General features: G+C 39.1%; 1 protein-coding gene across 2 annotated transcripts in view; it reads left to right on the forward strand.

Annotated features, from left to right (window-relative positions):
- CDH13 (cadherin 13) overlaps positions 1-15,399 on the forward strand; it is a 507,409-nt gene that overhangs the window by 403,984 nt on the left and 88,026 nt on the right. For both annotated transcript variants that reach the window (XM_054197627.1, XM_054197628.1), the window contains exon 8: positions 7,612-7,752. In XM_054197627.1, coding sequence (XP_054053602.1) covers positions 7,612-7,752 — 141 coding nt within the window. The remainder of the gene's footprint in view (positions 1-7,611; positions 7,753-15,399) is intronic.

A 15,399-nucleotide genomic window follows, 5' to 3' on the forward strand; every position in this document is an offset into this window, starting at 1 on the left:
CTCAGACTAAATGGAGCTTCGGTCACTGTTCTGTCCTAGAAATTGGTGATCTCTCCCTAAGGAGAAATTCCTTATTGATAACATTCTCAATGTAAGGATGGTCCCTTAAATGAAGTTAATGTCTGCACAAATACTGCGGTGCTTGTCTATAAGAGCTGAGATGTACGTGTTTGTACAGTAATAAACAAATAGTTTTTCTCTACAGTTTTCTAATACTTCTCAAAGGAAAGCTTGTCACCCTATCATGGTTGGCAGCCTTCACCAAAATGATACAAATTCAATGGCAACTCTAAATCCTAATTTGCATATCATTCAAGACTGATCAGTTTTACACAAAATATTGGACAGTTTTGTCCACTATTGTCCACTATTTCCATGTAAAATATGACAAATGTGTCCATGTATATCAGCCCTATAGTTATGTCAGCATTATGAAGAATTAAAGTCACAATCCTATACAGCTTATGTATTAAAAAGTTACAGATTTCCACTTTATGGGAAACAAATATCTCTGGTCAGGAAACCGATTTGTATCAAGCTCTTTGAAGCAATTTCTTTTCTTTTTTAACAGCAACTGCTGGAGGAGAAAATTTAGTCTTCCTTTTTGCTTCCAGATATACCTATGAACTATATGTCTCCTGTGGGTAGTAAATAGATATTGATTTTCTTCATAAGAGAAGTACATTATTACAGTGATTAAAAGGTAGACCTTCCTTTATGACAGAAAAAAATTGGAAATTGATGAGCTAAAGAGCATTTATGTTACAAAATTGTTTGGGGTTTTGTATTCATCAAACTAATTCAAGCTCTGAATGCAAAGCCTCTGTGTATATTGCCCTTTTTATGCAGCAGCAATTGGCATTTAAAATAAATGCTGATATTATAATTATAAAAGCATTATGTCTGTTAGAGCTTTTAATAGTCACATTGCTTCATTTTTTTAATCTGCATTTGTCAAAATCCTGACAGTATACTCTGGAACAATGTTAGATTCAATGTTGATATTGTTACTCAACAAGAACATTGATTATGTCTTAATAGTACATATTCATTACATACTATATGCAATTATCATCTTAAATGAACACAAGTATTTATTTAGCATGAACTGAAATTACTGAAATAGTAAGAATTATTCTTTTTGGTTAGCATTATATTATAAAGGCATTAATAACAACTATGATACAGTAGCACAGTACTGATATAGTATTATGGATGAATACATGGTTTATAAACAGAATTGTAAGTGGAAGTGTTGAGGTGTTGTTATAGAAAATGCTAATATCTACGAAATAGTAAAAAACCTCTCTATTGGTAAAAAGTATTAAGATAGCCTGAAAGGATACTTAAAACCCTTACAAGAGTTTTGAACATTCTGTAAGGTGTTTGCTTCCCAAACAGTGTTTGTTTTGATCTTAGCAACTGAGTACTGCATGTGAATTTGGGAATTTTTATTCTCCCCAGTTTTTTTTTAGATGAAGCACCAAATGAAGGCCTGAGTGTTGTGATACTAAGGGTGCCCTTTTCTGGACATGCAATTCATAATTCATAGGTGTCTTACAATGGCTGGAGAGCACTGGATGAAGACCTAGCTAAAGACACTTCAAAGGGGACACCCAGCCAGGAGGAAACACTGAAGAGATGGGTTCTGGAGTCCTGTTGTTTTCCAGACTTTGGTGCCTGTCTGCAGCTTTTAGCTGGGTGCTGATGTGAGGCAGGGATTCACAGCAGGATCCTGAAATTCACTAAAACAGAAACTACAAAATATACTGCGTTGGGTAGCAGGCTGATGACGTGAATAAATACAAAAGGGAAAAATTATCTTTGCCAAAATGATTCTTTTTCAACCCCTCTACATATAGTTTAAATACTGGTAATAAAAACAATGTTGTGAAGATTTACAAGAAAATACGTTGAACTCCTGTTTAAACATCTTTGAATTACGAATTAAAGAAAAGAATAAAGTAGCCTAAAATTCTGAACCCGTTCCATCTTCACATGTGACAAAGAAGATTAAGCCTTGATCCAAATTCTTCTTAGTTTAGCTTCAGCATCGCAAATGGATTTACAAATACCAAATAGTGTGTCCTTCCAGAAAATATATTATCTCCTGAAAAGAGCTAGATAGCTATATTGGAAAGCCAGAAAGCATTATTTTAGTAAATAGGCTTCCCAATGTACATTGTATCTAACTGACTCTAACAGTGACAAGGATTTCAGTTCTCAGCCAGAATGAAATGCGTTTCATACATGTGTGATCTACGTGCCAACTTTATAGATTAGATTTAGTCATAACTGTTTCAGGTGTCAATGGCAAAAAGAGATCTTTGTTATGAGTGTTCTCATGCTCTTCTTTCTGGTGAATGTGCATTACTACTTCTTCTTTTCTTTATATTCAAATAAAAATTCAGACTGAAATTTTTGAACTTCAGAAGTTAAGCAAAACTAGATTTTTTTCCTACCTCCTCCAGCAGCCAAAGAAAAAGCTACCAGGGCCATTGAATCTCGATAAACAATCAATTGTTCACTGCTAGGATATTCTTCTTAAATGCAGTGCCAGAATGTGATTTCTCTTCCTCAGTTGTGGGCTACTTTTTGTGATCTTTATAAAGTCAAGATCTTCAGAGAGCTTTAGTCATGCACAAAGGTATGTGCACTAGGGAGCACTGACCTCCTGAGGTCATCAGTGCAGACAAATACAGAGATGGCTCCTGTCCTTTGACTCTCTGGTAGTGATGCTCCAATAAAGTAGACACTTAATTTGAATGTCTAAAGATAGATGGAAAGAAGCCAGGCCTCAGTGAAAACACCAGCTTCCTGAGTCATTGCACTTCCTTACCAGATCAATAAACAAGGGGAGATACATTGGTCACACTTCTAAAAGCTTTGGATATCTGAAGTTGCAAACAGGGGTTTTGTTGTTGTTCTAGCAATACCAAGGCTCTGAGAGTCATTGTACATAACTGGAAATTCATGACTTCAACATGTTTGAAAATGCCAGTGGTCACCTAAGGATCCTAAACTTTTCTTGTAATCATGCAAGTAGTTCCACTTGTTTCTATCTGACATTTTGAGTCCTACTGTACTGAAGATGCTCTCAATTCCAGCTGAATTTCCATGGCGCATGGATGCCTTACAGCCTGCAATTGATAGGCTATCAGCCTGGACTGTTACTGCCGGTGGCATGAAATACTAGCCATGGCTTGCTTCTCTTAAGTCACTGACAGTTTTTTATTATATCTGTAGGAAATAGTAAAAGATTTAGACTCAGCAGAAAACCATCATTATCTGATTTCATTAGCACTACCTAAAAGTAATCACTTGGTTTGTTCCATATCTGCACTGAACTCTTTATTTCTCTTTTGTGATTAGAACCTGCTGGCTTTGTCAGGAATCTGAAATCTGAAAAAGTGCCTTTCTGGCCCCTCGTTGCTTACCGGTGCTGAACCGGTTATGTCAAGGCAGCAGGGGAGTGAAATCTGATAGGAATGCTAACACTGGTGAGAATGATGGTGGGGGGACCTTCAAAGAAAAACGCTCAAGACACAGCTCACCTCCTTGGCAAACCAAACAATTTGCCAGTGTCACCCCTGCCGTGGTTAAATGACTAGAGTGAAAATTTATGGGGAAAGGAATGGTTCTCCTGCTGTAATTATACAAACCCGCGCAACAGTGTTACACTCTACAAAGTCACAGTTGATAAGTAATAAGCCACACAAACAGCAACTTCATGTTCATTTATCTAAATAATCTATTATCCTTCTTAGCTGTAGATCCACTTTGTTGAGAGTTGTTACATATTTATAGTGCTAACATCGCACTCTCCAAATGGTATGACTTGGATTGTTTTTGCAAGAGTGTGCTTCAGGGGCTAGGTCGCTGCTTTGAGAAGCAGGGTTTAGGGACAGTCAATGTCATGGTGGGAACAGCAGTCTGAGCGACTGTGGGGTCTCAAAATGCTACCAACTGTGGGTGCTGCATTTATCCCTAACCTGCACGGTGTTGCAGGGATGGAGAAGGTGAAGGGAAGGCTGCTTTTCTCCTCCACTGCTCCCTCCAGGAGCACTCATTTCTCACAAGATGGGAGACAGTGCGGCGAGAGACCATGCTGGGGTAAAAGACCTGAGTGCTGTGAAGAGGGAAAAGATGAGGAGTTGCCGTGACATCTTGTGGTGCAGCCCCTACCATGGGGGATGCCCCCAGCACAGACCCTGGCCCTCTGCAGCATCATCAGCTGAGGAACGGGGTTAGTAAGAGCACGGGGACCCGTGATCTGTCCACAGATCCCCACTCCTGTGTCCCACGATTTACCAGCAGTGTGATAAATCATGCAGACCCATTATAATAATTGCTACTAGTGCCTGAATTAACTGGGCTAGAAGTATGAGAAATGCTGAAAAGTCCTTTACATGCAATATCCTAGTGTAAAGAGAGCATCTGATGGGAACACGCCTCTGCTCTCGGGTTTGGATCTGTTAGGAGTTGCTTTCTCTAACAAAGCAAATATTTGGTGACAGAACTAGATGTAGAAAGTGCTGCATAGCCGGAAAGTGTGAAGTATTCATAATGATATGAAATACTACTCAACATTCAATGTTTTTCACATGCTGTTGTGAGCTTAAATATTGGACTCCTGTCACAGAAATTTCTGCTGCAGTAGACACAATTTCTAGCATAAATGGGCTTGCTTTCAATAGAAAATGGGACAGTTTTCAAAGGAAAAAAGGCCAATTTGCGAGTAAAAATGGTCCTCTTTCTGAGCAAAGAGGCTTATAAACATGAAGTGATAAATGGCTTTGCAAGTTTTCCATACAATCATAACAACTTCCTAATCAAAATGATGAAAAAGTTGCATCCAGGAGCGGGGAGAGAAGCTCCATTCAGGTTTTAGTATATTGAAAACATTTTAGAAAATAAACATGTGAAAACCGTAAATTTTGTTCTGCTCTATAATCTGAATTTGTGTTGGAGACATGTCAGTAATATTTCTTTGCATAGATTTATATGATGTTATAAATCAAAATCCTGTTCTGGGTTTGCTGCCTTCTGAGATGAATTTCATGCAATAATGTTGTAAGACTTAAGGAAATACATTTCTTAGGATCCCCTAAGTGGCAGCGGCATCTGATTTTTTAGTAGTCCATATGTTTTTAGAGCTAAATATATCTTCCAGCTTGACTCATTGATTTTACATGCAAATATATTGCTTCATAATAGCTGATCTGATGAGCAACTGGTACGGTTGCTTCTCTCGTGGCCTAAAAATGCTTCAAGATCTAAGTACTAAGGAATTGGGATCTTCTCCTTACACATGCTCCAAGAAAGGTGTTGTGATGTACCCAGGAAAATGTATAATGCAAAATGCACTATTTTGTGAATACATTCAAATCACTTAGCTACAGAGAAGACTGCGTGGCCTGAGAGGTTGCTTTGCTAAGCTAGAGATTAGAAATCAGTCCTTAAAAATTTTACATGGCGAGATACAGGCTGGGGGATGAATGGATTGAGAGCAGCCCTGCTGAGAAGGGCTTGGGGGTACTGGTGGATGAAAAGCTGGGCATGACCCGGCAACGTGCGCTCACAGCCCAGAAAGCCAACAGTATCCTGGGCTGCATCAAAAGCAGCGTGGCCAGCAGGGTGAGGGAGGGGATTCTGCCCCTCTACTCCGCTCTGGTGAGACCCCACCTGGAGTACTGCGTCCAGCTCTGGGGCCCTCAGCACAGGAAAGACATGGACCTGTTGGAGCAGGTCCAGAGGAGGGCAATGGAGATGATCAGGGCCTGGAGCACCTCTGCTGTGAGGACAGGCTGAGAGAGTTGGGGTTGTTCAGCCTGGAGAAGAGAAGGCTCCAGGGAGACCTTATTGCAGCCTTCCAGTACTTAAAGAGGGCCTACAGGAAAGGTGGGGACAAACGTTTTAGCAGGGCCTGTTGCGATACGACAAGGAGTACTGGTTTTAAACTAAAAGACAGTAGATGTAGACTAGATACAAGGAAGAAATATTTTATAATGTAGCTGGTGAAACACTGGCACAGGTTGCCCAGAGAAGCGGTAGATGCACCATCCTTGGAAACATTCAAGGTCAGGTTGGACGGGGTGTGAGCAACCTGAATTGAAGATGTCCCTGCTTATTGCAGGGGATTGGACTAGATGACCTCTAAATGTCCCTTCCAACCCAAACTATTCTGTGTTCTCTGCTATGGGATAAGCTGTACCTCAGCTTTCTTGATTCTGCTTTATAAGGCAGTGTATGGATGGTAGACAGAGATCGTGGTGTTGCTAGACAGAGCTTCACACCAGTTGTCTCCCTGCATGTTAATTCTCTGGAAAAGTGTTAGATGAAGGACATAGAATGGGTAATGTCAAAGATGTGTAGCCTTGATTCTTGTAAACACAGTTGGCTGATAGAGCTGCTCTGAGGTTAAAAAACCCCTCTAGCAGTGGTTCCCTAGCCACCCTTTCAGGCATCATTATGTCACTTTACCCCTGAGATCCAGAGTTATTTTTCAAGGAAGGTTTGAGAAAACATTCCTGAGTACATGTGATATTCTTACCATATAGTTTTAAAGGTGACTGTAGCACTTTCCCATCTGTGTCCTCCATTGACGATGCAGCACATCTGGTCTTCAGGCAGATGGTTCCATATAAGGCAGCCATACAAATGGGGAAAATACTCATTTTAATTAGGTGCCCAGTCTTGTCTCCAGTGAAATACATGTCAAAATTCTCTATGAGTTCCACAGGAGCAGGTTCTGATGCTGATAATAGCTCCCTTTGATGGGATGTATTGCTACCCCATTGTCCAGCTTGCAAACAGATGTGAGAGGTAAATTAGAGATGCTGTCACATTCCCATTGCAGAAGGGGTCCACAAAATTATTTTTTCAAGTTATGGCTGTCTTTTGGGGGAGGATTTGCATGAAATTAAGGATGGCTTTTGCTATGGTCCTATGCTGTCTGGTTCTACAATGGGTAGGCAGTCAGATAAGTAACCATGATGTAGGAATCGTATATTATAGATGTAAATCGTTAATGTTACTATACACATGTGCTTTGTACAATGACTGGCAGTCGTTGCCCATTTCAGAAACTGCTTTCTTGTTTCTTACAGTGAAGCAAACTTAAATTACCATTCTAAATGCTAATACACAGAATGAATGTGATTTAATAAAATAAAGTGAATTTATATGTAGATTGTGACATTAGTATTTAATTATGTACCCATCATAATACTGATGAAGCAAGCTGCTAAATATTGGTGCACTGAAGTGAGAGCTTACTCTTAAAGAGCAGATATGTTTTAATTTCTTTCCTCTTTCCTAATCTCCTTAAATAACAGGATAGAATGTGTACTGTTTACCGATATTCACCTGTATTCCTTCATACTGTATTCAAATAAGGTTTCCACTGTAGTAGCTGAAGCTCATAGAAAGCTGTGCTGTTTTGGTAAAACACTGTGATAACAGATCCATTTCTGTGCTATGTTTTATTAGTTCAAAATAAGTTTTAGATTATTTTAATTTATTCTTTTAATTTGAATTAAAAGGAGTATGTAATATGTTGTGGGGTGATTTTGTTTTTTTTTAAGCTTTCCTTTTCTGTTGTTTTTTCAGACTATGGAAACCCCAAAATACGAGCTAGTTATAGAAGCTAAGGATATGGGCGGTCTTGATGTGGGACTAACTGGCACAGCAACTGCCACTATTCTTATTGATGACAAAAACGACCATCCACCAGAATTTACTAAGAAGGAGGTAAGAGTTTGCCATCCGTGTTCTACAAAATGGTGTATGTAATTGTAACTAGCTTGCTTCTAAATATAAAAATGTTCCTTAACTGAAAATATACTTAAAGACATCTTTTTAGCTCAATGCAACAGACTTTTCTGAAGCTGCTCTTTTCTTCTTTTACATTAAAAAATTTGTATGCATCATTTCCAACACAAAATGCAACGACAATGTAAAAATTTGTGTCAAGAGATGTCATACAGAGGTTGGTTAGCAGGATGGAACCTGTAAAATAAGTTTGCTAGTGGTAACTTTCTCCTTTTGCTCATACGGAGGAAAATAGAGAATTCCCTCCTGCCTACGTTCTGTCTTAGGGCTTTTGATGGTCAGGAACATAGAGGAAAGCAACACGTTTTGTCCTAGCTTCAGTTCACCACCCGTGAGACGGCTGGTGTTGAGAGTTCTGTAATGAAAGCTCTTCATCGGGGAGTTTAGCAACAGGACAAAGGATAACAGTTTTAAACTGAAAGAGAGTAGATTTAGATTAGATATTAGGAAGAAATTTTTTACTGTGAGGGTGGTGAGACGCTGGCCCAGGTTGCCCAGAGAAGCTGTGGATGCCCCATTCCTGGAGGTGTTCAAGGCCAGGCTGGATGGGGCTTTGAGCAGCCTGGTCTGGTGGGAGGTGTCCCTGCCCAGGGCAGGGGGTTGGAACTAGGGGATCTTTAAGGTCCCTTCCAACCCAAACCATTCAATGAATGCCAAGACAGAAAGTTAATGATTTTTTCATTGCTTTCTCCAAATTTGGAAATGTCTATATTTCTATATATTTCTATTTCCAAGAAGTCTTTTATGCGTTAACAGATATTTCTTTGAGTCCTTAGTGCAAGGTAATCTCAGCCATGCACGAGCGTGTCTCTGCCTCTCTTTTTTTTTTTTTTCCCCCAGAAACAAGTTTATGGATCTACTCCTAAGCAATGGTACACTTCTGTGTACTCTTATTTACTATATTTATTCCTTGGAGGTCAGGTCCTAACACACCTATTCAAAACGCTCATTAATGGGCTTTACTTGATGTTTTCAGAAAGGTCTAAACGCCCCTTTGTTGCTGTACACAGTTTTGCAGTAGCCTCTACTGGGTTTATGTAGATCCTGCTGGAAGAAGAAGTATTTATCTAGTGAATCTGTTCTTCCATCAGCTGTTTTATTCCCCTGCATACCATACCCATGCCATTCTGATGCAGTTGTGGCCTTCTTGCTTAGGGAAATATTCATTGATGGTGTGTCAGAGCATAATCGCAGAAGAAGCTGAGCAAGCCTGGCTGTGATCCAGCATAGCACTTCCATTAACTTCAGAGGAATAGTTTAAGCCCTTGAGGTTATAAGCAAGTGTCACGTACTTTGATGGGTTAAGGTATGAGACACTGCTTTGTGGGATTCAGCCCAGTTAATTATTTTGTTAGTGCCCCATCACTCTAAACACCTCCAAAATATCTGCCTTGTTTTATTTCACATATATACTTACCCTTACTGTTCATAACAGGCTCTGAGCAGTGCAAAAAATCCATTCAGACATGCAAACAGTACCCTGTTCCCTCCAGGGGTTTAAATAATTTCATCTTTAATGCCTCAAAGAGCAATGTTTTAAGAGCTCCTCCAAAAATCGCAGGTGAGGTAACAAGGTCTACCTTTTAAAAGGTCACAATGGCCGGGATATTGTGCCAGGTTTAAATTATAGAGAATGAAAATAGAGATAGTTGTAAAGTTAGCGGCCTCTTTTTCAGGAAGTTTTTAAAATTTACAACCTTATTTCTATTATATGAAAGAGTTTTTTTAATTAATTTTGTGAATTATTACTGAATACAGTGTGTATTTTGTATCACAAAGAGCAATTTGGCATTTCCTTTCAAGCAAGTTAAAGGCTTAGTTCAACTTTTGTTCAGCAGCAAGGGATTACTTATGTGAAAGTAAGAAATGAAGCAAAGCGAGGAGCAGGAATTGATCATTCTGGAAAATCTGATACTTGGTTTGTGTGCTGCAGGATATTCAAACTGTGTGGGAATGAGTTGGACCAAGTGAATGCTAATGGTGCTGAGTATTGTTTTTATATCTAGCACATTAAGAAAAATGATAATTATTTGCTTGTGTCACTTTAACAATTGGTGACAGACCAGTGCAGTGTTGTATGCCTGCAGAACAGTGATTTTAGTCTACAGTTAATGTCACCGTGGTTGAAGCTTTATGAAAAACTAGCAATGCAGCGTCTGCTGGGAGCCACAAACTGGCAAATACTTTCTTCTATCTGTTCCTGTAGGCATGGTTCTGCCCAGATCTTCCCTGAGACTTTCAAATTAAAATAAGTATTAATAGTAAAAATAGTCAAGTAAAATAGGAAGAATTCTGTCACAGCAGAAGACTTAAGATTTGGGAAAACATTTTTCCTAGCTTAAATTTATCCTAGCTTAGATTTTAGGAATGTATGATCTTAGAAATGAATTTACCAGTTAAATAAAGAAGCTTGCCTCCTGTGAACAGAATACAATTTGTGTAATTTGACAAAAGATCACCACAGTGAAATTGGAGATATACTAGTGGTGAGTCTTAAGTGAGAAATATGATTTGCTCACATTTTGAATATCTACTGATAAATGGTTTATAAAAGAGTAATAAATGACTAATGTGTGCTGTAATAAATGATTCATCAATTCCTATAGAGACCTGTAAGTGAATAGGTTGCTTGTCACCATGATTTATGATGACTTCCAGCACTGTCTTCTGATTTAGTTGTGCTACCCACTGGGGTAAGACAGCCCCTGGAGTACAATATGTATCTCCGTCTGTTCATGGTTCAAAGAGGATATGAGACTTTCAGAGCACCATCTGGAGGGATTTATTTTTCAGCTCAGGCTGTTGAGAAACACACTTGTAGCTTTGAGAGTCCCTGTCTTGATTCTTGGTGTTGGCTAAATCATATTGAGGACCAAATACTGAGCTAAAAGAACTTTTAAGGTTCCTCCTGGCTCTCTTTTTCATACTTCTTTTACAAAAAATCCTCTCTTAGACCTGCTATTGTTATTTTCCATGCTAGACATACCTTACCAACACAGACCAGATCTCTCCATTCAGTGTGCACATTTGAAAACAACAGATCTCACCTCCTCTTCTTCTGTGATGTGAAAGTCAACCCTGGTCCTTCTTATCTTGTCTTACAGGGAAAATGTTGATTAACCTTATTAACCTTTTAACTTTATTCCTTTCTCCATGGGTCTTGCCAGTGAACCGGACCCTATCTTTGGACACCAACAATCTGTTAATGGTAGATGGTATCTCCCTGCTCTAGACATCTGATTTGGAGAAATCACTACTGAGGACCATAGTTGTGCGCAAAACTGAGCAAAAGAGTACTGTTCTTTGACTAATGCACAATTTGGGAGGACGGCCAGGGTACCAGCCCTCTTTCACTGTCCTGGTGAGAGGGAAGTCGGTGCGTAAACAAGACTGAACAGAGGCAAAAGACCAGCAGGAGCTGCCAGTGTGGCTCAGCAAGGTGGTGAGGACAAGCTGAGTGGGTTTTTTCCCATTTCATGTACCATTCTCTCATGCTGGATGTTGGAAGGCCAGGCGGGCCTTGAGGGACTTGAGCGGCAATAAGCAGATCTGAACAGATGAGAAGCAGCCGTTGCCAGGCTAACAGTTAAGAAATAAAACTGTGCTACGTTATGGGAACCAGTCTTCAAATTCTAGCAGCCTATTCGATTGGAGCAACCTGTTTCCAGTACTGCTTTGTCACAAAAAGTAGTTTTGTGTAATGGATAAAACCATTTTAGCAAAATCACATGAGCAAAATACATATTGGAATTTCCATTTGGCTCCTATTTTTGGTCTATGAGACAATTTACATGCAGAGAAAGCAGAGTTCATACAGAAACTCAGCAGAGCAGGACAAAGCCTCTACAGCTGTTAGTAAACTTTGGCATAAAGAACAGCTTCATGATGGCTGGGGATCATCAGAGATGAGCTCTTTGGCCATCCTTGTTTTTTCTAGAGCTGTAAATACAGCTAGCAAGACTCCTGAATCGTATCTTACCCTTCAGAAACCCCCCTACACTAGACAGATATTTGCACCAACCTTTTCACTCAGCTTTACTTCCACTTTATACTCTTGTAGCAGTTCACTAACACACTTGACGTATCTGAAGCTCCAGGTGCCCAAAAGCCTCCTTGAAAACAACTGAAAGATATTACTTGGTATATTTTTCACATGTGAAAGGCAGAATTCAAAGATAATTTCTCTGGTCATGAAAAATAGAGGAAACGGGATCAGTTGCAGGATTGCTATGTCATCCTTGTAAGAGATCTATCTCACTTGTTCTTAAAACATCCAGAGATAGAAAATCAAAAGGCTCCACATTCTGTTCCTGAACAAATCTTAACAATGAAAATTTCTGCATAGCCTGATCTGACTTTCCTTTGCTAGAACATTAAATCGTTACGTCTTCTGTTACCCCCATGGAGAACAGATTATGCCCTTAATACCTTTTTTATTCTTGTATAATCAGGATCATGCATGAAGACGACAACTTTGCAACTCAGGATATATTCTCTATTTCTTAAAATAAATAACTCACTCTTGTGTTAAACCTGTGATACTCATGTTTTTTCCCCACAAATATTGACTTAGCAGTTTTGGTGAAAACAGAAGAGTTCAAGTTGTCCCATAACTGACTTGTGTTCTTCCATGCTTAAGCCGAGGCAAAGATGTAGATGTAGACGTGTTTCTGCTGGAGTCTATTTGCAAAGTAGCTGTTAATTTAGTTTAGAGAGTATCTATTGGTCAAATGAAAAGCTATGTATTAAATCCGTGTGAAAGGAAACAAGTATCTAAATAATGATAAATATTTTATTTTCTAAATCAAGACTGTGAGCATTTCATTCTCACTGCAAAAATAGCACGGGATTTGAAATTTTCAGTAAAGTTCCATTAACGGTACAATTTCTGCATGGTTAATAATTGGTCACTGCTCTCAGTTGTGTTAAAGTCCAAGGCATTCAAAGTTTTCTCAGTTGCAATGAGCTGCAGAAAAGATTTTCAAAATCACAGAAGCAGTTTAGTAATCTAAGTATCTAAATAACATAGGCGTTTATACCTCTTCTTTTTTTTCCCCCCAAAATGATGTTATATATCAAAGATAAAAAATAAGAGCTTATTGGACTTAGAAATAGGTGTGAAGACATCTAATTCCCACTAGAGTTTAATAAGCTGGTTTTAGGACCATAGATTGCTTTGACTCTCAGTGCAATTAGGATCCCAAATGTCTGTCTATCTTGGAAACCTAATCACTTTCAAATAACTTTGAAAAATGCCTGTGATCAAGAAGAACGTTAGTTAATATTTCGGAGTCGTGTTGTGGTGGTACCAAACTAAGGACATCTGGAAGACTTATTTAAACAACCTGGCTATCTGAATAATGAAATTACCTTTTTGTTATTTTTTTTCTTCTTCTTCAATATTATGTGTCAGTTCTTATCAGGATTAGCTGGTTTGAGGTTTCTCATGTGATGAGAAATGCTCAGCACCGCTCAGGATTGAATTACCAATGACCTTAAAAACAGATACTCTGCTGTAGCATTACAAGCAAGAATGCGATCATTTTAGAGAGAGAAAGAAGAACAAATACGCTCATTCTGTGCACTGGCTGAAATAGAGGACTGCTCAGCAAAAAACAGGGTTTGGACGACCAGTGTTTCCTGTAGTCATCCAGATTCATACTGTGTGCATAATAATTTGTATTCATGTGGCTTTCAGCAAGCTATCTGCATAACCGGTGTAAGCACTTTGTTCAAGAACTTTTGCAAAATATGTTTAACACTGAGTCCATCCACTTATCACATAATTAGAGCTGGATGCACTGCATAGCAGTAGGCAGCAGACTTCTGCATTTATCTTTGCTTGTGAGGGGCGAGTTCAATGCTTTGTTTCTTTCCACCAAGGTCATGAAATACATGAAGTTGTCTGTTTAATCTCCAGATAAACACATTTCAGTGGTACATAAAACAACAGAGTGCCTGCTTTATAATTTGAAAGCAGCTGAGAAACACTTGTATAAGTACAGAAAAGGTTCTATGAATAGAAATGATCCTTCAACAGTGTGAAATTGGGGAGGAACACAAAGGCACTTCACTGCTTCTCCAGAGCTGATTTTTTCCCAGCATTCTTGTTCTCGAAGTCAGCTCACATAGTAAACTTGTTTTTTTGCCAGTCCTTTCCTTTTCTCATTTTCTGTGTTCCTTTCCTGCCCTTTGTTTAGCTTCCCTGATTTGTTATGATGAGCTGATCTGAGCAGTCCTGATGCAAACTTCTGTGTGAGTCCTTGCCTTTTGTAACCCTTTGGTTATGCTTGGAAGGTCAGCAGCAACTCAGTGGTAATAACAGCAATTCTCATTACAGCTGGTAAATTCTCACCACAAAACCATTCCAATGCTGACTATCCTCTGAAGACTTCTTCCATCTGCTTCCACTAACAGCAACTATCCAAACGCTGCGAGCAACAAAAAAGACATAAACCCACAATTTATTGCTCTCTTCTACAAGAAGTGAAGGTTAATGTGCTTCCTCAATGTGGTCTATGAAGTGTGAACTTTACCATAGATATTAAGGTCTGAATTACAAACTAAACAGTAGCAGTAAGAGTTTTGACTACATCTAGCACAAATACGTTTGGGTAAGTAACCGGATAGGAGAAAGTAAAGAGGACGGAAGGCTCAAACAAAGGCTCTGGAGAGAAGCACAAGCTAAACAAAGATAATGTAATGTCTCCAGACCTAGTCTTGGACCACTTATTCAGGGAAGCTGTATAAACATAATTATTAGCAGTCATTGCTAGGAATGGCTATGTGATTTTCCAATTAAACTTTTCTCCAGCTGGAATTTTGCAGTTGCCTTCAAATCAAATTAGGGCTGCTTTCTAGAGATTTCAGTTTTAATGTCAATTTTAAAACTGGAGTCTTTTGCCTGATAAATTAATTTTTTTTTCCTCTGAATGTGCTGCTGAACCACTCCATGGAAATTTCCTTTAATTTCACTCTTCACCAAGAGTGGTTTATAGCATGTTGTCCCTCCTAACTGTCCAAGGAGTTCCACCTTCAACATTGAGTGGAGGTAGGTGACACCCAGACTTCAAAGAAACGTCACACAATTGTTTTCAGATCAAGATATGAAAGAATGTATCCATCTCTTTTCTCAAATTAACTTTTGGGTTCTGTACTGGGAGACCTCATTTGTCTACGTAACATCCCATTGACTGAAATCCTAAATTCTGTGTGGAAACACTGTGGTTTCCATACATGGTATTCACTGCAGAGTGGCTCCTAAATCATCATTATCTCATTCAGCCCAGGCAGTGTGTAAATTGGTGGACGGGTACTGGGGAACAGATGACCAGGTATTACCTTTGTGGTGCAGCCAGCAAAAAACTTCTGTGGCTTGGAGGGGTTACAGTTCCTCACATGTAGAACGTGGAATCTTAACAGAAATACCAAGAAGTCTAAATCTCCTTGTCTGACACAGCACAGCTGATTTGAGGAATAACAAATAGAGGAATTGTTAGATGTGTAGCAAAATATCACTCTAATCCCATGAGTTAAGAAACCCACACTGTTAGTATGCCTCTAGCA

The sequence above is a fragment of the Rissa tridactyla genome, chromosome 4, assembly GCF_028500815.1.
Source record: "Rissa tridactyla isolate bRisTri1 chromosome 4, bRisTri1.patW.cur.20221130, whole genome shotgun sequence".
Lineage (NCBI taxonomy): Eukaryota > Metazoa > Chordata > Aves > Charadriiformes > Laridae > Rissa > Rissa tridactyla.